The sequence below is a fragment of the Nannospalax galili genome, unplaced genomic scaffold (genome assembly GCF_000622305.1).
Source record: "Nannospalax galili isolate Female #2095 unplaced genomic scaffold, S.galili_v1.0 scaffold24, whole genome shotgun sequence".
In the NCBI taxonomy this organism is placed as follows: Eukaryota; Metazoa; Chordata; class Mammalia; order Rodentia; family Spalacidae; genus Nannospalax; species Nannospalax galili.
The window spans coordinates 2,568,429-2,590,202 of record NW_008352654.1 but is presented as its reverse complement, the minus strand read 5'-3'; the positions used below and the strand labels follow the sequence as shown (position 1 = coordinate 2,590,202).

General features: G+C 47.5%; 2 protein-coding genes across 17 annotated transcripts in view; one reads left to right on the top strand and one right to left on the bottom strand.

Annotated features, from left to right (window-relative positions):
- Window positions 1–13,785, top strand: part of Papln (papilin, proteoglycan like sulfated glycoprotein) — a 36,770-nt gene extending 22,985 nt beyond the window's left edge. The window contains exons 16-28 of the mRNA XM_008849787.2: window positions 735–809; window positions 980–1,241; window positions 1,726–1,846; window positions 2,132–2,270; window positions 3,831–4,305; window positions 5,226–5,363; window positions 5,537–5,661; window positions 5,898–6,048; window positions 6,508–6,645; window positions 8,290–8,417; window positions 8,521–8,629; window positions 10,075–10,241; window positions 12,243–13,785. Coding sequence (XP_008848009.1) covers window positions 735–809; window positions 980–1,241; window positions 1,726–1,846; window positions 2,132–2,270; window positions 3,831–4,305; window positions 5,226–5,363; window positions 5,537–5,661; window positions 5,898–6,048; window positions 6,508–6,645; window positions 8,290–8,417; window positions 8,521–8,629; window positions 10,075–10,241; window positions 12,243–12,418 — 2,204 coding nt within the window. The 3' untranslated portion in view covers window positions 12,419–13,785. The remainder of the gene's footprint in view (window positions 1–734; window positions 810–979; window positions 1,242–1,725; window positions 1,847–2,131; window positions 2,271–3,830; window positions 4,306–5,225; window positions 5,364–5,536; window positions 5,662–5,897; window positions 6,049–6,507; window positions 6,646–8,289; window positions 8,418–8,520; window positions 8,630–10,074; window positions 10,242–12,242) is intronic.
- A 1,440-nt stretch (window positions 13,786–15,225) lies between these two features.
- The window catches only part of Numb (NUMB endocytic adaptor protein), a 163,257-nt gene continuing 156,708 nt past the window's right edge, over window positions 15,226–21,774 (bottom strand). For 9 of the 16 annotated variants that reach the window (XM_017802368.2, XM_029554396.1, XM_029554402.1 and 6 more), the window contains 3 exons: window positions 21,388–21,531; window positions 18,239–18,385; window positions 15,904–17,325 (listed from right to left, as the gene is read on the bottom strand). In XM_017802368.2, coding sequence (XP_017657857.1) covers window positions 16,613–17,325; window positions 18,239–18,385; window positions 21,388–21,531 — 1,004 coding nt within the window. In that variant the 3' untranslated portion in view covers window positions 15,904–16,612. Of the gene's footprint in view, window positions 17,326–18,238; window positions 18,386–21,387; window positions 21,532–21,774 lie in introns of all 16 variants that reach the window. The other 7 variants (XM_029554398.1, XM_029554404.1, XM_008849782.2 and 4 more) reach the window with 4 other exon arrangements.

Below are 21,774 nucleotides of genomic sequence, written 5' to 3'. Positions count from 1 at the left end.
AAAAATAGAATGTGGAGAGTGATTAAAGAAGACACCCAATGGTGACCTCTAGTGTCCAAACCAAATAAACAGAAACGGGCTGAGAGATGGTTCAGCAGTTAAGAGCACTTGGCTGTTGATGCAGAGGATCTGGGTTCAGTTCCCAGAACCATATAGTTACCCTGCTTCAAAAAAACAAAAAAAAAAAAAAATAGAATGTGGAGAGTGATTAAAGAAGACACCCAATGGTGACCTCTAGTGTCCAAACCAAATAAACAGAAACGGGCTGAGAGATGGTTCAGCAGTTAAGAGCACTTGGCTGTTGATGCAGAGGATCTGGGTTCAGTTCCCAGAACCATATAGTGACTAACAACCATCTGTAATTCCAGTTCTAGGGGATCTGATACCCTCTTCTGGCCTCTTCAGATGCATGTGGTACACTTACATAGACCCAGGCAAAGCACTCACACGTAAAATACAAATAAAAATTAAAGAGAAGCCAGTATGGTGGCTCCCAGCACTTGGGAAGCAGAGGCAAGCAGATCTACATGAGTTCCAGGCCAGCTGGGGCTACAAGGAGACTCTGTCTTAAAAAGACTCCCTGCCCCCGTCCCCAAATTAAGAAAAATAAGAAAGCACCACCACCAAGTCACAAAGTCTGCTGGTTTTTGTTTTTTGGGTAGGAACGCTGATTTTATCCCCAGCACTTCTTTTCCTTGTTCTACCCTCCACACTCATTATTTGGTTCCCTGCAGAGGTCCCCAGCATGCAAGACTCACGTACCCACCCCATGGATCCCAGAATGCCTTTAGGCCCTCGAGTGGTCTCAGGTGAGAAGCTGAGTCCCAGGCGTAGGCCCCGTCACCTTTGAGTCTGGGTTCCCTGGAGGTGGTCTAGGGAGTGGTCCATGGGGACCGAAGAAGATGGTTCTCAGGTAGATATGGGAGGAGGCTGAGGAGTAGGTGGTTGTATCACAGTGGCCTTTCTTTCTCTTTTGTAGACTCTAGAGACCAGCGCTGGGCTGCTCAGGAGCAATTCCGGACCCAGAATAACCCTAGAGGGGGCCAGGGCCCCCACCTGTCAGCTCCAGGCCTCGCCCCATCTCTGCAGCAGCTTCCACACCGGCCATCCCTCAGACCCAGCTCAGGGCCCCGTGATTGCAGATACAGCCCTCACGGGTGCTGTCCTGATGGCCACACACCATCTCTTGGGCCACAGTGGCAAGGCTGTCCCCTGGCTGTGTCCACATGTCAACAGAGCAGGTGTGTTGGAAGCAGTTCTCTCTCCTCAGGTCAGCGATGATGGGGCGAGGCCATAGTGTGTGTATGAAGAGGGCATGGTAGGTGAGGCCAGCATCCTTGCTTGGGGAGGCTTGCCCAGCTCGTATCAGGATTTCTGAGTTTGAGCCCTCCAGCACTCTAACTATACCATCTTGGGGGACTTGCTTTTCTTCTGATGGGTTTCTAATATGCCTACTGGGGACATGGCACCAGCCTGTGAAGAGGCATTCTAAGGCCAGGAACAGGCATGGTGTCTCAGATCCATGCTAGGCTCAGGAGCCCAATGTGAAACTGGTTAAATCCCAAGAATCTCCTACCAGCCCACTCCTCCAGCCTTGTAGAACCCCTTTTCTACCTCACCTCATCTCCTCCTGGCTATTACTTTGCGAAAGCTCAAGCATAGGTTAGTTCCAGGGTTGCAGTTGCCACTGGCTGCTGGCACTTGCACGGCTACATGTCTGTCTAGGTACGGATGCTGTGCGGATGGAGTGTCTATGGCTGAAGGGCCCCATCAGGCTGGTTGTGCCAGGTCTCGTGGCAGTGACAATACTGGGAACAGGCCAGGGTCCAGGGCAGTGGTTTCCACGGTAAGTGTTTGATTCATGTGGCAGGAATCCAGCCCTTGAGGCTGCTCTGTGCCACCTCTGACCTTGGGGAAATGAGGTCTCTGTAAGACTGCTGTCCTAGGCTTCAGAGATGGGGCTGGGCTGAGTTGGGCTGCATTCTTTTGGCCTCTGATCTCCCCCTGGGCTGGGGTTCTACATCTCTGGCTGGCAATTCTGTCCCACCCCTCTTCCTGCTGTCCTCCCCAACAGCTCAAGCTCCCTGCTGAGAGCCAAACCTATTCCCAGTTCCCTTGCCTTCCTCTCCAGATCCCCAAGACCGACCAACCCCAGGCCCAGGAGGGCGAGCTCATTGAGTGCCGTAGCTCCCAGTTTGGCTGTTGCTATGACAACATGGCCTCTGCAGCTGGTCCCCTGGGGGAAGGCTGTGTGGGTCAGCCCAGCTATGGTGAGTGGACACCCCTGTCTCTTATCCTTCCTGCTGGGTGGTCTTACTGGGTCCCCAATCCCCATCCATGGCCAGAGACCTCCCTATTGCTCATTGACTTATTTCTCCCCTATATGTGAATGCCTGTTAGATGCCAGGCCAGAGGACCATGCTAGATTGTTCTTGCATCTAACATCATTTGCAGTTGGCTGCTTGTGGAGGCTGGGAGGATTGTAAGTGAAAATCCCAGGACTTGGAATGTAGTTCAGTTGGTAGCATGCAAGCCTTGTGTTTGATCCCTGGCACTGACTAAACCAAGAGTGGTGGTATACACCTGAATCCCAGCACTGGGGAGGTTGAGGGAGGAGGATCAGAGGACGTGGGTCAGTTCAAAGTTATTTGCAGTTGGCTGCTTGTGGAGGCTGGGAGGATTGTAAGTGAAAATCCCAGGACTTGGAATGTAGTTCAGTTGGTAGCATGCAAGCCTTGTGTTTGATCCCTGGCACTGACTAAACCAAGAGTGGTGGTATACACCTGAATCCCAGCACTGGGGAGGTTGAGGGAGGAGGATCAGAGGACGTGGGTCAGTTCAAAGTTATTTGCAGCTACATAGCATGTTAAGGCCAGCCTGGGATACATAAGAGTTTTCTTCTTCTCTCTCTCTCTCTCTCTCTCTCTCTCTCTCTCTCTCTCTTCTCTGAGCTCTGTTCAAAGCAACCTCTCTGCATCACCATGGCTAGGTCTCTCCTGATGCAAGGGCCCATAATTCTCTTTTCCTTATAAACATAAACATATTCTCCTGTGTCAGGACTCTAAGCAGCCTTCTGAAAACTACCAAAAAAAAGTGGGAATCCCAAGTGAAAATAAAGTCCATCCTGTGTTCAGGAGTCAGGCCCTCCCTAGAGCAGAGGCAGGGATAGGGTGGTGGTGGGGCCAGGTGTCCTGTCCCTGCCTGGGTAGAGTTATGGAAGCTGAGTTCAGAGGGAGGTGGGATGGGAGGTCACTGAGGATGGTGCATGGGTAGACCTTCCTCAGTCTACTGTGGGAAGAGATCTCCAAACTTAGACAGGTAGGTAGCCAGGGCTCAGAAGGAGGTTAGGCACCTGTAGGACAGGTAGCCATGGTCACTCAGAACATGGAGAGATGGAGCAGGCCATCCTGGTTAGCAGGACTGTGAGGACAAGCAGGCTGGAAGCTGGTGTAGGGTCCTGGGGACAAGGATGGATCTCCTGCTGGGCATGTTCATAGCTCCTGGTAGGGGGGTTTAGTGAGGTCAAGCTGTGGCTGGTCAGTGGAGCATACCAGGAGGCCAGGCTGGAAGGGGCATGAGGGAGACTGCTCAGGGCCCTGTCTTCCTGGAGGTTCTAGTTCGGTGTCAGTGGAGGCTGCTATGGCTCAGTCTGGGTGAGTCTGGGACAAATCCTGGGGGTTTTGTAATCCAAGGACTGGATCAGGAGCCCTGGCAGGTATAGTCATGCTCTATAAACCAGGACAGATGTGGCCCTGAAGTCTGAGGATAAAGGTTAGAGTGCAGTATTATCACTGGCCACCTGGGTGACAAGTTCCATCCCTGCTCCACAGCCTATCCAGTGCGATGTCTGCTGCCAAGTGCCCATGGGTCCTGTACAGATTGGGCTGCCCGCTGGTACTTTGTGGCATCAGTGGGCAGGTGTAACCGCTTCTGGTATGGCGGCTGCCATGGCAATGCCAATAACTTTGCCTCAGAGCAGGAGTGCATGAACAGCTGCCGGGGACACCATGGACCCAGCCGTCCTGAGCCAGGGGTCTCTGGCCATCATATCCACACAAATGGTGGCCGTGGTGGTCCTGGAGGTCAGCAGGAGCCTGGCTGGCACAGGACAGGAGCCACAGTCCCACGATTGCCCTCACCTTCTGGAAACTCCTGGTGGAGAGAGCAAGAACCTGGGCCGGGGGAGGCACCCCACACCCAGGCCTTTGGAAAACGACCTGGAGGCCAGGAGCTCAGGCCCAGGGTCCCTGGACTGGGTGGAGATGCTAGACAGCCAGTGCCACCCACACACAGTTCCTCCTACAGGTGAGGCCTGCTTTCCCAGGTCAGAGATACAGTGCCCAGGCCAGGGTTGAGGTCAGCCACTTCCTCCCAGGTCTTACTTCTGATCCCAGATGGCCCTCCTCATGGGTTTTGTCATCTTCACACTCCAGACAGAGAAGCCAAGGCTCTGGAGATGCAGGTTTTGCCAAACTATCAGCTCTCAGATTCTTTGTCAGACCTTGCCTGAGGTCTGTGTGGCTGGAAAAGCTTGCTAGCTTCATGGCCTTTGGCAAGCCATCCATCTTCTCTGAGTCTCTGTTTCTTAACCTATAAAACGGTGATACTGTTTCTGGACCTGAATTATCTTGTAGGCTTTGGTGTGGGTTCTGTTATTTATTACTTAAAAAATATTTTCTTTTATGAATGTATTGCCTGCATGTATGTAAATGCACCTGAGTCGTGCAATGCCTGTGGATTCAGGAAAGGGCCTTAGATCCTCTGGTACTGGAGTTAGGGATGGCTCTTAGCTGCCATGTGGGTGCTGGGAACTGAACCCTAGTCCTCTGCAAGGGCATCCAGTGGTGCTCTTAACCGCTGAGCCATCTCTCCAACTCTGCTATTACTTTTGCTGGGTCATATTTATAGGGATTTGGGGAAATAAAATTAAGAAACTAAAGCAGATGCTTCAGGGATAGTGTATAGGTCAACTCCCCACATGCATCATAATGTGTGGTCCTGCCTCAGCCTCCTCTGACCCCCTGGGCTTGCTGCCTTCCTTGTTGCTGTTGCAGAACTGGATGAGAGGCAATGCCTGAAGGTGAGGCAGAAAGTTGGGAGGGCTAGAGTCCCAGACTTCTGAAATATGGCTTTCCTTGGGACTCTGGCCCTATAAATGCTACAAGAGAGAGTCCCTGGCCCTGTTCAAGTGCCAAGAAACAGATCCTTCCCTTCCACCTCTCCAGGATCAGCTTGGCAGGCTCTGAGCCCTCTCTGGTACAGGCAGCCCTAGGGCAGTCGGTGCAGCTCTTCTGCCCTGGTGACATCTCCCTGGAACTTCAGGCTGTATGGAAGAAAGGTGGCCTGCCCATCTCCTCTGACAGGTATGTGTAAAAAGGAGGGTTCTATCTCCTATGTGTATGATGCCATTTCCTGCAAAGGCCCCTCTGGCCTCCCTTGGGAGTATGAGCGGGCTCCTCTGGTAAGACCACTGGGGCCAGAGGGAGGACTCATTGCTTTTGGGAACCCAGAGATCACATCTCCTTTCTCCATTCAGGCACTGGTTACAGTCAGATGGCTCCCTCGTCATCAGCCCCCTGCAGGCAGAGGATGCTGGCACTTACAGCTGTGGCAGCCACAGGCCAGGCAGTGACCCCAAGAAGATCCAGCTTCACATTCTAGGTCTCTGTCTGCAACCCCTGGGGTCTCTCAGGACAGAGTCATACTTGAGAGGAGGGCCTGGGGAAGGCCAACCTACCTTAGAAAGGCCTAAAGTCTTCCTTGGATCGCCTCCTCTGGGGTTAGGGATGACCTAGTGCCCTTATTTCTCCATTTGTCCTTGCTGGCCTCATGAGTCCTCTTTCTTCTACTCTCTTTACTCTAAAGCTCATATTTAACTTCCTCTGACCTCATGACAGGAGGTGACATGGCAGTGCTGTCCGAGATTGAGCAAAGGAACTTTTTTCAGACCGGAGACCCAGCCCAGGGCCATGGTGCTCCAGACCCTGGTATAGGAAATGCAGGCGGCCGAGGGGCTATCTCCTCCACACACCGTCAGCCTGCTACCAGGTAAAGCTTAGCATGCACGACACTCTCAACCTCTCTCAGGGTTCATGGTCTCAGCTGGGGAGAAAGGCATGGTGTATGCTGCCCAGAACTCTGGGAATCTGGGAGATGTTGATTAAAAAAGCCTGAGCTGGCCTTGAGGAGTGGTTCCATTCTCAGAGGGTAGGTGGGGTTGTAAGGAATGTCTCAGTTAAGGGCCTGGTGGCACATGTGCAAGGCACGAGAGTTAGATGGAGGGACTGGGGTGTGTTTAGTCAGCAGAGGTGGGGGTGAGAAAATTCTGGGGCCTTTCAGACTTTACCCCAGTTACTTAACAGTATTGGTGTCCTAAAGAGAACTGAGAGGTTGTTTTAGGAAGCTGACACTGACTAGAACAGAAGGGGCTTGTGCAGAGGACCCCATGGGAGTGGGAAGAAAGCAGCACCAAGGATCTCTTTTAGCCTTGAGTGACTTATTTTTCAGGCTTCGTCTGGACCGGACTCAGCCTGGCGTGGTAGATGCCAGTCCAGGCCAGCGAATCCGGCTGACCTGCCGTGCTGAAGGCTTCCCAGTCCCCACCATCGAGTGGCAGAGAGATGGACAGCTGGTCTCTTCCCCCAGGTTGATTCAGCCCCTCTTCTGCCATCCTCTCCTGCTTTCTGCCCCACCCTGTCCTGCAGAGACAGGATTCCAGGCTCTGGAGAAATGGGGCTGGGGTACAGGGCTCCTGGGCCTTTCCAGAGTGTGGCTAGTGGAAATGAGAGGCTTTCTGAGGGAGCCAATGAGCCAGCACAGCTCTGGCCGATCTCCAGTGCTGACCTTTATTGAGCATGTACTGAATATGAGGCCTGTTCTTTGTTGCAAAAGCTACAAAGGCACCATGTTGAAGCTGGCACCTCTTCTCTCCCATTTACATGCAGGAGCTTAATAATACATAGCTCACAGTAGAACCAGGTTTTGAGCCTACCTGAATATGGCAAAAGCTAGAAATTAACGAAATTTGTGTGTGCTCAAATGTGTGTGGGCACATAAGGATGGGGGCCAGATGTAAACCTCAAGTATTGTTCCTCAAGAGCCATCCACCTTGTTTCTTTCTTTTTAAATATTTTATTATTTTTGGTATTTTTGAAACATGGTTTCCCTGTAGCCCCAGCTGGCCTTGAACTCACAAAGATCCACTCACCTCTGCCTCCCAAGTGCTGGCACTGCAGGCGTGTGTCACCATGCCCAGTTTATCTATTTTTTATGTGTATGAGTGTATCACCTGCATGTATGTTAGTGTACCCATGTTGTGCAATGCCATAGAGGTCAGAAGAGGGCATTGGATTTCCTTGGAACTGGAGTTAAGGACGGTTTGTAGCCACTATGTGGGTGCTGGGAATTGAGCCCAGGTCCTCTGCAAGAGCAGCAGTGCTCTTAACCGCTGAGCCATCTCTCCAGGCCCTATTATTATTTTTTATATGTATGAATGTACTGCCTGCCTGCATGCAAGTATACCCTGTTGTGCAATGCCTACGCAGGCCAGAAGAGAGCATTGGATCCCCTAGAACTGGAGTTACAGGTGGTTGTTAGTTGCCATGTGGGCGCTGGAAACTGAACCTGGGTCCTCTGCAAGAGCAGCCAGTGCTCTTAACCACTGAGCCATCTCTCCAGTCCCCACGTTATTTCTTTGAGACAGTCTCTCTTTGGCCTAGAGCTTGCCAAGTAGACTAGGCTGGTGGGCCAGCAAGCCCAAAGTATCCACTCACCTCTCCCTTCCCAGTGCTGGGATCACAAGCATGTAATTCCACACCTGGCTTTTTCTTTTTTTATGTGGTTTCTAGGGTTGAACTCAGGACCTCATATTTGCAAGACAAGTACTCTACTGACTATATGAGCTCCCTAGCCCCCTTCTTTTGTTTTTTTTTCTGAGATAGGGTATCACACTCTAGTGTGATAAATCACCATGTAGCCTAGATTGGCTTCAAACTCGTGACAATCCTCCTGCTTCTGCTTCCTGAGTGCTGGGAGTACAGGCATGGGCCACCACACCCGGCCCAAAATTGTTTTTTTCATCAAAAACTATAAAATGGTGTTATTGGGTTTGAAATCCAGGTGTAGTCAAGTGCTGGCAGCCAGACTGTGTGAAGGGCTGAGGCCCGGCAGCTCTTTGCCTAGACTTCTTTGAACAGTAGGGGCTATTAACTTCCTCCCCACTCCTGCCTCTCCCAACCCCAGCTCTGCCCCTGCTTGGGCTGAAGCCAATTGGCTCTGCTTGGTCCCCAGGCACCAGCTGCAGCCTGATGGCTCTCTGGTCATCAGCCGAGTAGCTGTGGAAGATGGTGGCTTCTACACATGTGTTGCTTTTAATGGGCAGGACCGAGACCAGCGCTGGGTCCAGCTCAGAGTTCTGGGTAAGGAGGCAGTCCTGAGCAGGGCCAATGGCTTTTAGGACCAAGTGGTTTGGGGGAGTGGGGTAGCATCTGTCAGTGGCTAACAGTGTCTCTTTATGCCCAGGGGAGCTGACAATCACAGGGCTGCCCCCTGCTGTGACAGTGTCAGAGGGTGACACAGCCAGGCTGCTGTGTGTGGTGGCAGGAGAAAGTGTGAACATCCGGTGGTCTAGGTAAAGTGCTATTCCAGCCAGTACCTGTTCTTATGACTTCATTCTGCCAATGTCACTGTCACCACTGCCCGTGCCTTCTTCCTCTGAGGCCATCCTACACCCTAAATCCCCATAGGACAGCTTGCTTTTCCATTGGCTGGGCTGTACTAGGGGGTTCCTTGTCCCAGCCTGTGCACAGAGGAGGGTAAAGCTTTAGATCTGGAAGAGATGAGGAAGAGGTCAGGGAAGTGACTGTGGCTGGGCCTTAGCAGTGGGAAGGATACTCTTGGGAGAAGCAACAAGTGGTCAAAGGCAGGTTTTTCTAAGAGGATGCACTGGTAGAAAGTTACGGTCGCATGTTGGTCGGCCTCTTAGATGGCCTCAATGCCAGGGGCTTCAGTGTTCTGCCCCCTTCACAACATGGGTTATCCATCTTGCTGTCTCTCCTGATCACTGCCCTACCTGTATGCAGTACCTGCTTCAGGGGACAGTGAACTAGAGAGTCTGTCAACCACCTGCTCCTTACACACAGGATGGACTCAGTCTTCACTTGACCTTTGGTGTTCTCCTACTGACCACTCGCTGCTTCTCCAAATACTCCCTTCCCTTGGCTCCTGTGAGTTGCTGACTCTTGCTGTACTTCAACCTGTTTGTGCTAGTCTCACTCCACCTCACCTTGGACAACCTTGGAGACACACTCTTCCAGAGGTCACCTCATGTGGCTACACTTCTGGGACTGGACCCTTGAGCTCCAGATCTGAACTCTGACACCTCTTGGTATCTCACAGGCATCCCAGATTTAAAATAGTGGAACAGAATCTTACCTTTTACTCCTTTCTGCTTGGAAGGTGCCACTGTCTCCCAGTAGTCCAAGCTGGGTTGCTTCCTCTCCCCTACCTCCCACATCTGACCATCACCTGTTTCAGTGCCCTGTCATCTACACTGTGTGCATGACACAGCAGCTGCTCCCTGGCGTGCTCTCCTTCCAGGTTGCCCCAGCCGGTTCCCTTCAGCTCAAGCCCCTCCAGTTATCCCCAGAGCCCAGGGACTGGCTTCCACTCCCTCCTGCCTCTCCTTGCTCTGGTTGTGGCCTGCCTTCAAGCTCCGCAATCCCTACACTCTGCTACTGCCTCTCCTCCCCACCTATCCTTTTTTTCAGGGAAGGTTCCCTGAATGCCTGTGCTTTCCTCTGTGCCCTAGAAGGTGCTAGTGCCTCTCATCCAGCACAGGAGTTGGCATTTGTATGACAAACCAGGGTGGCCTCCTTCGTGGATCCCAGGCAAATTCATAACTCAGATCAGTGTGCTTGGTTGTGCTGTTTTGCTTTGGTAATGTTGTCCTGCCTTTTCAGGGAGCCCGTCCCCTTGAGGTGAGGGAAGACTGCCTTTGGGATAAACTTTGATGTATTCCTAAGGCCTGAAGATCAGAGGCCCTGAATGGCCTTCCCAGTGTCCTCTCCCCTCCAGGAATGGGCTGCCAGTACAGGCTGATGGCCACCGTGTACACCAGTCCCCTGATGGCACACTGCTGATTCATAACTTGAGGCAGAAGGATGAGGGGTCCTACACATGTAGTGCCTACCAAGGGAGCCAGGCTGTGAGCCGCAGTACTGAGGTGAAGGTGGCCCCTTCAGGTGAGAAAGGTTTGTTCTATAGCTTTACTGTCCCCAGGCTGGCTGAGCACCGAAGGTCTTACACTGAGCAGTCCAGGGCTCTAGTTCTCATCTATGGTCAATCTGGTAATGTGGCTGGGGGCCAGGGGTTTATTACCTCTCCTGAGCCCCTCTTTCCTCCTCCATACAGTGAGGCTACCCCACCACCCAAGACTGAGGTGAAGATGAAGGAAACAGTGCTCAGGCTCTGTGATTTAGACTTACTAACTTTATTTTGAAAAATAAGATTGGCTAGAATAATGCTTAAAGCAGATGGACCACTAAAATCTGTCCATTCTAATCAGAGTGGCAAAAGATCCTATAGGGTTGGTGATGTAGCTCAGTGGTCACATGCTAGCCTAAGTTGCAAGGCCCTAGGTTCCATCCTCAGCACCACGAAAAATAAAAGGCTTTTTTTTAAGATAGGGTCTCCTTGTAGCCCCAACTGGCCTGGAACTATGTAGACCAGGCTGGCCTCGAACTCACAGAGATCCACTTTTCTCTGCCTCCTGAGTGCTGGAATTACAGGTGTGGACCTCCACACCCGGCCTAAGGCTTCATTGTTTTAAAAAAAATCATTTATTGCTGGGCGTGGTTCCGCACGCCTTTAATCCCAGCACTGGGAGGCAAAAGCAGGCTGATCTCTGTGAGTTCAAGGCCAGCCTGGTCTACATAGTGAGTTCTAGGACAGCTGAGGCTACAGGGAGACCCTGTCTCAAAAAGAACCCCCCCAAAAATATTATTTTTATTTTCTGTGTCTGAGTATATTGCCTGCACGTATGTAAGAGCACCCATGTTATACAATGCCTGAGGACAGAAGGACAGCTGTATACCTGGCCCAGTTAAGTTCTTGACATAACTCACATAGTTCTCACAATACTGCTTTGAAGCAGATGCTATTATTCTTTCCATTTCAGACAAGGAAATAGGCTCTGAGAGTGTAACTTGCCCAAAGTTACCTAGCCTGCTAAGTGATAAGTGTTTTGAGACAGGGTCCCACTCTGTAGCCTTGGCTGGCCTGGAACTGGCTTTGAGTTCACAGATCTGTCTGTCCCTGCCTTCTGAGTGCTGGGATTAAAGGCAGCACCTGCACCACCACACCTGGCTGCTAGATGACAGTCTTAACTACCATTTTGAGCACCTACCATGCCAGGCCCAGGGGCTCCAACAGTTCAGATGAATTGAAATCAAAGTTTCAGATTTTTAAAAACAATACATACACATGACTTTGCTGTAATGTAAATGTAGGGTGTTAGTCCTTTGGTTATGCTGACATGCCAAACCTTTCTAAGGCTACTCTGGTTGCGTTTGGCCTTCCATGGTGTCTTGTGAAGGAATAAAGGGGCGGTGAAGATACTCAGCTATGTGTGGATTGGTTCTAGGGACAGTGCTGTACAGAGCCTTCAGAAAAAAAAGAGGGCCATCCATTGGTGGGATCGGGTGGCAGAATGAAACATATGAGATGCTCCTAGGAAAACTGGGGGGGTGGTGGTGACAACAAGGGCTCTGTTATCAGTATAGCCTTAGAGCCAAAGTTAACAAGACTTGGAATAGTCACTGATTTCTCTGGTAGAAAACCAGGAAAAATGAGGACATAGGTGAAAAAGACAAGCTGGGGATGCTGAAGGTACAAAACTTTGTGGAGGCTGGAGGAAGCCAGTGGTGACAGGAAGACAACAGCTCTTACTGACATTTTACTTGGGCCTGACCTACCTACTCTTCCTTCTAATCCAGAGGTCAAGGCAGTTGTCATGTGGCTCCTCACCTCTCAATAGAAAGGGCAGGGCGTTAACCTCAAGAGATATGTTCAGTTGTCTAGTCAGTAAATGGGAGTTTGGGAAGGGCTATGCACTGGGCCGAGGTCACAAATAATCACAGGAGGACCACTGAATGCTTACAGTGAGTCCAACAAGTGCTGGGACACTCACAGATCCTGCAGCACACACAGAGCCACCTCACCCCTTTCTCTCTTCTTTGCTGCAGCACCAGACGCTCAGTCCAAGGACCCAGGCAAGGAGTGCATCGATCAGCCAGAGCTGGCCAACTGTGCCTTGATCCTGCAAGCCCAGCTCTGTGGCAATGAGTATTACTCCAGCTTCTGTTGTGCCAGCTGTTCCCGCATCCAGTCACATGCTCAGCCTGTCTGGCAGCAGGGATGAAGGCTGGATTGTGGCTTCAGGTCCGGATAGTTTGCTGGGGAGAAGGGAAAATAAGACGTGGCTTCCTCTCTCTGGCCAGCAATCTTTCAGATACCAGCCCTTTAAAAAAAAAAAAAAAAAAACAAAAAACAAAACAAAAAAAACCCCAAACCCAGTGATAAGCCTCAGCAGCTGCCAGTGCCAGCCTCCTTCTGTAGTGCTCAGTAGGGCCTGTCTGATAGGACCACAGTCTGCTGTGAAAGAGTAAACTGCTTGGGTAAGGACAGCCTTTCCTTTACAGCTTCCCTTTATAATTTCTACTGCTGTTGAGGATCTCTTATCTGAAATGTTTGAGATCAATGTTTCAGATCTTAGAATATTTGTAGACTTTACTGATTGAACAGTCCTAATCCAAAACTCTGAAATACTCTGAAATCTGAAACACTTGACTGGTGCGTCAGCTCTCAAAAAATTTCAAGTATACTGGATTTTGGGTGAGGGATGCTTTATCTATACAGAAGATAAACTTCCTGCAATGCAAAGCAAAGTAGGAGGAGGGTAAGGGAAATTCCAATTGCTCAGTTACAGAAGTATTCTGTGCTAGAACCCAATGTCCTTGAGTCAGATGGTGGTCTGTCACCCCAGTCTTTCTCATGTTCCTAGGGAGTGGCACAGCTGGCTTCAACACCATCACTGTATGGGGCTCACAACACAATGCTTGTGAAAACTCTCAGCAAGGTAGAATATAATCGTAGGCCTCAATATGGGGATCCTGGATGAAAAATCCAGTTAGCATTGCCATTTAACATGGGAAAGCACCCTGCTTCACTGCAAAGCTGGACTCTGAAGCCCTCCTGGGGCTGCCCTGGAAAGCTGGCTGGGAAGGTGCATGTGCCTCCTTTTACAGAGCTCACTGGCCTGCTCTGAGCAGTGATGAGAAGCCTCTCTTCCTTAAGCTGAAGTCTGTATTTGTTGCCAGAGAAAACCCAGACTATTGCTGAAAACAGCAGATGGAGGCTGGCAAGATGGCTCAGCAGGTAAAAGTGTACACACACACACATACAATTCAAGGTCTTTAAAATAACAGCTAGGAATGGTGGTCCATGCCTATAACCGGAGAATTTGGAAGGCTGAGGCAAGAGAGGATTGCCATATGTTTAAAAGGCCAGCCTGGGCCAGAAAATAAGACCTTGTCTCAAAGCAAGCAAGCGAATATACAAACAACCTACCCCAAATACACAAAAACAAAAAACCCAACGTTAGCAGAATGGGGAAGTCAATGGTTGCATTACAGTAGGGAAGTGGTTTTTGAAGAGTTTGAGCTGCAGGGAGTCATCCTTTATCTTTTAGAATCTCTAAATCTTTTTTTTTTTTTTTTGGTCTTTATGAGACAGGGTCTCCCTGTAGCCCCAGCTGTCCTGGAACTCACTATATAGACCAGGCTGGCCTTGAACTCACAGAGATCGCCTGCCCCTGTCTCCCGAGTGCTGGGATTAAAGACATGTGCCACCACGCCCGGCTATAATTCTTTTTAACTGCTGATCGATCTCTCCAGCAGAACCTCTAATTTTTTTGATACTGAAAGAAGAGCCTGGATTCAATTAGCTTTCAAGGTTCCCTGTCCCTCACTTTAACTCTATAAAGTCCTCCAGAAGACTGCCTAATAACAAAAGTTGTTAGACATTGCAAAGATAGATATTACTGGGACCAAACCTCTGAAAAAGTGACTTTTTTTTTGTTTGTTTTTTGGTATTTTTTGAGACAGGGTCTCCCTGTAGCCTTAGCTGTCCTGGAAATCATTACATAGACCAGGCTGGCCTCAAAGTCACTGAGATCTGCCTCCCAAGCACTGGGACTAAAGGCGTGCACCACCACGCCCAGCTTGAAAAGTGACTTTAATTACCAACATGCTGGCTAGTAGATAAACCCATAACATGGTGAATCATGCTTCTCAGTCCCCACCCCTCATTCAAAAAGGAAACAGCAGTCTTTCTTTAAAAAGTACTGAGAATTTCTCTCTCTTCCTAAGGGCCACTTTCTTAGGCCCCTCTGTTCAGTGAAATTGGAATTTGGCCTGTTAGCACATATATTTCAAAGGTTGTCTGTTATGAGCTAGCTGTTTGCAACTAGTCCTTCTTAGAAGTAGTATAGAAATGAGTGGCTAAGTTTAGAGGTGAGGGGGAAACTACTGTAGACCAGTGGTTCTGAACCCTATCTTATACTGAAGGCTTTAAAAATAAAGAACAAATGAACTTGGCGAGCCTGACTCCCCACTGAAGTTTTGACTTAACTGGTTTTATGGAGAGGCTGGGTATTAGGATTCTTTTTTGATGCTGTGGGATTTATGCATGCTGAGTTCACATTTCACTAGGCTACACCTCAGCTGTGGGTTTTTAGGCTTTTAAAAACTCCCTAGAGAATTCCAATACACAGCTAAGGTTGAGAAGCACTGCTCCACCCCTGGGCTGGGCTGAGATTCTGACTCTCTAGCTGGTTCCAAGGGGCAGGCAGTCCAAGCTGCTGCTCTGTTGCATATCAATCAAACTTTGAACACCAAGAACCAAACCTCAGAGATCAACCAGAGCAGAAAATATTAATTTAAGGATATGCTAGTCCCAATAAAAGATCTTGAAAAAGAACTATAAGTAAAACTCATTTTCTTTCTTTTTTTTTTTTTTGGTCATTTGAGCCAGCGTCTCTCTGTAGCCCCAGCTGTCCTGGAACTCACTATGTAGACCAGGCTGGCTTTGAACTCACAGAGATCCGCTTGCCTCTGCCTCCCAAGTGCTGGGATAAAAGGTATGTGCCACCACGCCTGGCAGTAAAACTCATTTTCAAATAAAGAACAGCCTTTCACAGGCAAAAGCTTCTACCACGAACATTTATTTTTGTTAAAGCAGATTATAAATTCTTGTCAGTACAAATATATATATATATATATATGTATATATAACTTACATTGTAAGGCCAACGTTCGAAAGTAAAAATGAGATGGGATCTCACGCTGTTACCCGAGGTCAAGTAGCTGCAACTGGCATGGGATGTTCTGTTCATGGCGGGGAGGAGGCAGACATGAACAAAGCAGATAAAACCAGAATCCTCATCCCCTAAAACTTATGGGGACAAAATTTAAAGGACGAATGCCACCAAGACGTACACTACAAACCAACACAGTAACCTGCATTCACTTTTGTGGATATGATGTCACTGTCACCTTAGTGCTAAAGGATTAACATAAGGAAATTGCAACAATACATAAAAGATAACACATACTAGAGAGTCCCTAGAGCATAGATTGATTCCATTAAAATGATATTAGAATTTCACCATAGGTTTAAAACCAGGACAACACTGCTCTTTCATTTTCTTTATTTAAAACTACAACCTAGTGACTGTATTGGACATCAGTATGATTGTTGTTGCAATGTGCTAGTTACAGTGAATGATCACAAACAAGCTAGGGATCCTGCCTGCAACTCCCAACCCTTCCTCTTTTTACTTCAATAGGCATCAATGATAAATCAATCTTATGTACAATTTCTTACAACTAACCCTTTTAGTTTTGGCAAGATTACTTACAACTCTTACAAGTTTTTAATATTGAGAACTATTTAAAATATTCTAAATGCATAAAAATAAAGATTTTGGCTTTTTGATATATATTTATAATATTTATTTTGTTACTCAAAATGGAAGCTCAACTTTACCCCCCAAATCTAGCTCTGCTAGGCAATGGCTGATATGTACTTCTGGGAACCCTGGCAGCACAGCCTGAGCACAAGCCACACAGTTCTTGATCTCGGACAGGCCAGTACTGGGAAGAGCAGGTGACTGGCCTGAAAAAGAAGGGGAGATTGTTTTGCTTCCTGTTATGTTTTATATTCCAGTAAATGTGCTTTGAATGCAGATTCCTGTTCAGATACTTCTGCCTCTCTGTTGCCAGAGATTTGTTAAGGGTGTAAGAGAGGAGGGGACAGAGAGCAACATTTCCTTGACCTAGTCAAGCTGCAAGGAAGACTTCTCTAGGAATGGTTCTCCCCACTTTTGTTGAAATTGCCACTTACTGTACTCTGTGCTTGAACTTGCTTCTTGGGACCTTTGGGATTAGTGAAGAGTGCGCTGACCAGGAAGACAAAGTTCCCTTTGTTCCTTTGCCCTCTACCCCCTGCCCTTGTCCAAGTACAGATAAGATACATAAGCCAGAAGAGATTGTCTCTAAAGTTCAATTTCAAATGTCTTCTGCAAGTCACTGGAAAAGGGGTTGGTAGGGGAGGGATTAGTACGTTGCTTGGACTTGCTTTCTAATGCAGCCCACTGAGCTTCGAAAGGATCCACTGGGCAGGTGCCTATAGGAACCTCTGCGTGCTTATTTCCTGAGGTCAGCCTGCCATCCTCTACACCATTGAAAGCTGCAGAACCGTTGAGGTGCTGAGCAGGTTTAAAGAAGGGACTGGTGGTAGCACTGCTTGTCTCATACTGAGGGAATGTCTGCTGCTTGGTCAGGCTTGGTGACTGATGGGGATGAGTAGCCTGAGGATGGCTTGCCGTACCAAACACATTGGCTACCATCTGGGAGGGGGTGATGCCCACTACAGGCACATTTGAGGCTGGATAGGGCATCCCGTTGGCCACAGGATAGGACTGGGAAGGGACAAAGGCTGGCTGCAAGGGTGGGACCACACCCCCTGGCACAGGTTGTGAGGCGAGGAATGCATTTCCTTGGAAAGGAGGTGCTGGCTGGGCAATGGCAGTGGGTGGAGGAGGCTGGAGAACTGGCTGCAGAGGAGCAGCTGTGGCCTGGGGCTGCTGGGCCCGGATGCTCTTTGATACTTCTTCTAACCAACGGTCAGCCTCAGAGGGAGTGCGTCTGTGACCAGCCTGGAAGAGACCTGGAGAGGCAGTACCAGAAGACTGACCCCACTCCATCCCTAAAACCAACGAGAGAAAGAGAGACAAAGAGTCAGTGTCGCCTTCCTCACCTTGGGGATCTGGATGATTCTAAAATGTGGAACAAGTCCCCCTAATGGGCCATTTTGTGGTTCTGGTAGTGAGATCAAAGCACTACCAGCCAAGTAACATTTTTTTGTAGGACAAAGAGAACTTGTCATGCTATTTCAGCCATGCTGAGGAGCTGTTCAGATGTGGCTCAAATGCACTGAACCAAGGCAGCTAGCTGGAGTCCGAAACTCTTTGTTGTTGTCATGGCTCATCCATAGTACTGAAAGTAGCTTGTTAACACTCTGATGGGTTCAAGGAGCTGGGCATAATGGTATATGCCTGCAAACCCAGAACACAGGAGGCTGAAGTCCAGGGCTACATAGCTAGGTCCTGTCTCAAAAATCAAACATTAAAAAACAAACAAACAAAACAAAACATAGCTTGAGTGATTCAACTTTGGTTTAATAGGTCAAAAAGAAAATAACCAGTGACCTGGCTATACATTTCTGACCCTGGCTTGGTTTCCAAAAGTAGGTTGTCTTTCTGATGCAAAACTACCAGCATTTTAAAATATGAGGTTTTAGTTCTGCCACTGCAGGGTGCTTTCTTATACAGGCAGCTATATACATTAACATTAGTGATATTCTCTGGGGTGGGGCTCCAGAATCTGTTTTATTAAAGCTCTATGAGTGGCCTGGTTCTGCAATCCTAAGAACTATCAATCTAATACCTTTTGTTCCCCAAAGTTCACAATCTCTTCGTCATAGCTAGTTATTTCTAGGAGGGAACAGACTTTTCCTAAAAGGATTCTTCCCTAATTCTTACTCAGATAACTGGCTGACTTTAGAACTAGAGTTACTTATCTGCTCCCAGAATCCTCACCAACATATGTGGCCACCTTACCCGGATGTATGGCTGCAATTTCCTTGTTAGCAGCATCAGGGACATGGGCCCAAGGGTTGGTTTCACGCACAGGCATTGCTACGGGTGCTAGAGCAGAATGGGCTGGCTTAGCAGTAAGCACATGGAAGGCTGAGTCAGTGCCATTAGCTACAATGGGAGCAGACAACATTGATGGAGTTAATTCATGCAGGGTGTCCAAGCTACCCCATGGGGATGGGTCAGTCAGGCCAATGTTCACTATTGGTAGAACAGACATGACAGAACAGTTGATGCTTTGATGATCATGCTATCTTGCAGTTGGATATGCATACCTTTTAACAAAGAGGAGATTGTATTAATTATACTGATAAATGACTGTTCTAGAAAAATATGTATATGAGAGAGGAAATGGAGCCTACAAATACAATTTCAAATTAAGTTGAACATAGTTGTCCATATAACTTAGTCTTTGGCTTAAGTAAATAAAGCACTTCATTCTTCTGCACTTTTCTAAAAAGCTCAAATTAAGTACACAATAATATGGGTTAAGTATAATGACTTCTTATTATGTTCTGGGCATCAAGCTAAAATATTTTATGCCCAGTTATCTAATTTAATTCTTTCAGAGACTCATAAGGGCTGGCACTAGAGGGTAAGTTCCCAGATAGTCTACAGATGCTTAAAACTTCAGGCAATACCTATATATACTGTTTTTACCTATACATACATATATACATACCTGGCATAAAAGTTTAATTTATAAATTAGCCATGCTGAAAGGATTAATAATAATTATTATAACAAAGTTATAATAACATAGTTATTTAAAACCAATGAATTCTTTATTTCTGGAATTTTCTATTTAATATTTTGAGACAGCAGTTGACCACAGGCAACTGAAACTTCAGAAACTAAACCCATGAGAAGGGTGCCTACTATATTACTGCTATATAAAGGTGAAAAATCAAATGGCTTATGTTTTCATTTGTTTTAATACATTTGTAATTGGCTACAAAATTAATTTTGTATCTCTTTTTGAAGCTGTCTCCCTTATGTGTTTATATTGTAGGTCAGAGGAATATCAATTCAAAATATCTCAAGAGCTGGCCATTCTTCCCTAATGTCTTTTAATGAAGATCTTCTAATCCTTGTTCTTTTATCAGCTTCTATTCTGTATTCCAGCTGTCATATTTAGTATGGAGCAGATGAACACCTTCCTCTGACCTACAATATAAACTCTGCCTCTTTAGAACTGGACTACCATGCTTATGGTGATGGTACTGTTTACCTGGGACTTTTCAGAAAAACTACCTCAGCTGGAGACTAGAAGCCCCTTAAAAGACAGAGAAAGGACCATGCTCTGTTCTGTTTTGCATGCCCAGTGCCTTGCAGACAGACAGCATTGGCAGAATGTAACAGGTACACTTTCAGGAAGATCGTGTGTAAATTTCAGTTGTATGGTTTGGGCAATTCACTTAACTTCTTTGAAGCTCATTTTTATCTGCAATATAAGGGCTGTTGTGAGGATTAAATAGAACAATGCATGAGGGCTTGTCACATGTAGCAGGTACTGTTAAGGGGTCAATATAGTATACAGATTTTTTTCTTTTTTTAAATTTCTTTTTATTTTATGTGTATAAGTGTATTGCCTGCATATGTGTCAGTGCACCCATGTTGAGCAGTGCCCACGGAGGACAGAAGTGGGTGTCAGATCCCCTAGAACTGGAGTTATGGATGGTTGTTAGCCACCATGTGGATGCTGGGATTCGAACCTGGGTCTTCTGCAGGAACAGCCTCTTAACTGCTGAGCCATGTCTCTAGCCCCCTTTTTTGGTCTTTTTTAAAAATTATTTTTATTTTATGTGTATGCGTGTATTGCCTGCCTGTATGTAAGAGCACCCGTGTTGTGCAATGCCCGTGGAGGACAGAAGAAGCTGTCAGATCCCCTCGGACTGGAGTTACAGACAGTTGTTAGCTGCCATGTGGGTGCTGGGATTTGAACCTGGGTCTTCTGTAAGAACAGTGTTCTTAACCACTGAGTCATCTCTCCAGCCCCCTTTTTCATCTTTTTGAGACAGGGTCTCTCTGTGGCCCCAGCTGGCCTGGAACTCACCATGTAGACCAGGCTAGCCTCGAACTCACAGCGATCCATTTGCCTCTGCCTCCCAAGCGCTGGAATTAAAGGCATATGCCACCACGCCCGGCTATACCTATTTTTCCTAATATTATGCTTGTTAGATTAAAAAAAGCTATTTGAAGATATAAAGAGCACATAATTACACATATTTATTTCAAGAATGAAAAAGAAATCGAGAACCTGGAATTAAAGTCTATGGTAGTTTCTTCTAATAGGAACAGTACTGTCCACAGGGCAAAACTTTCTCTTATGTTCTCTCTCAAAAGAAATGGAAAAGGGCAACAATAAGAGCTCAACTTTAGAAGTCACTAATTTAAGTCACAGAAATTCTTTGTTGATCTCTGAGTTAGTATTCTAATTCAGTATCTCTAAAAAAAAAAGAAAAACTTATAGGAACTCTTTAATGTCACAAAGGCAAGTTTTAGGATACTTGTTACAGAACACAAAATGACCTAGAGAGCCAGAGGAAATGCCTTTTTCCTTATAAGCCTCTCCAGGGTAGAAAGGAAGTGAGTCCAGGCTCCTTAACTTTGACACCACAGACATTTTGGGGTGGGTAATTCTTTGCTGTGGGTGCTGTTCATGGAAGGATGTTCTGCAGTATCCTTGGCCTCTATACAGGTGCTGTAATATCACCCACCCCCAAATTTGTAAAACCTCAAAATGTCTCCATTCAATGAACGCCAAATTTCCTAAAGGGAGCACAACTGCCCCTGGCTGAGAATTGCTGCACTAAGGGAGGCACAAGGCCAGAACCATTCCTGACAGTTGATTTTAGAAAGCTGGCTGGATTCACTGTCCCTGGCAAACAAAGCAGTGGACTGAGGTTATAGGAACTCCTAATAGAAGGAGATGAAAGAGAGACATACACATGCCAAACACGGCGTGCAGACAACTTAGGAGACAGGACAAGCACAATGGTGCTGCTAAGCAGGGAGATCAGTGACAACAGCAAGCTCAAGATGTCAATTTCCAGTTTGTGAGCAGCAGGCTAACAGGACTATTTTAACAGCCAGCGTCAAAGGGAACCAACCTTGCAAGGCAGGAGATTGTGGTGCAACCACTGGTTTGGTCATTGGGGCGGAGGAGAAGGGGTCCTCAGAAGGTGTGCTGAAGGCATTGGTGATCTGTGAGCATAGGGAGCTGATGCTCTCTGCCTCTCCTTCTACCTCTGGTACTGCAAGGCAAACAGAAAATGGTTCTAGACAGAAAAATCCTGAAATAGGACAGTATAGCATAAGCTGCCACTTTTCTTTTCTTTTGGAAGGATAAGTCTCAACTGTCTGACAGGGCTTCAATAAATACACTGAGAACATTTCATTGACTTTTCGGATGGGAAAGTATAAGATGTCAGTAACTCATGCACTAAGAGAATTTGGTGTTTTATTATGTGAAGATGCTTAGTTAGCTGGATCTTTCT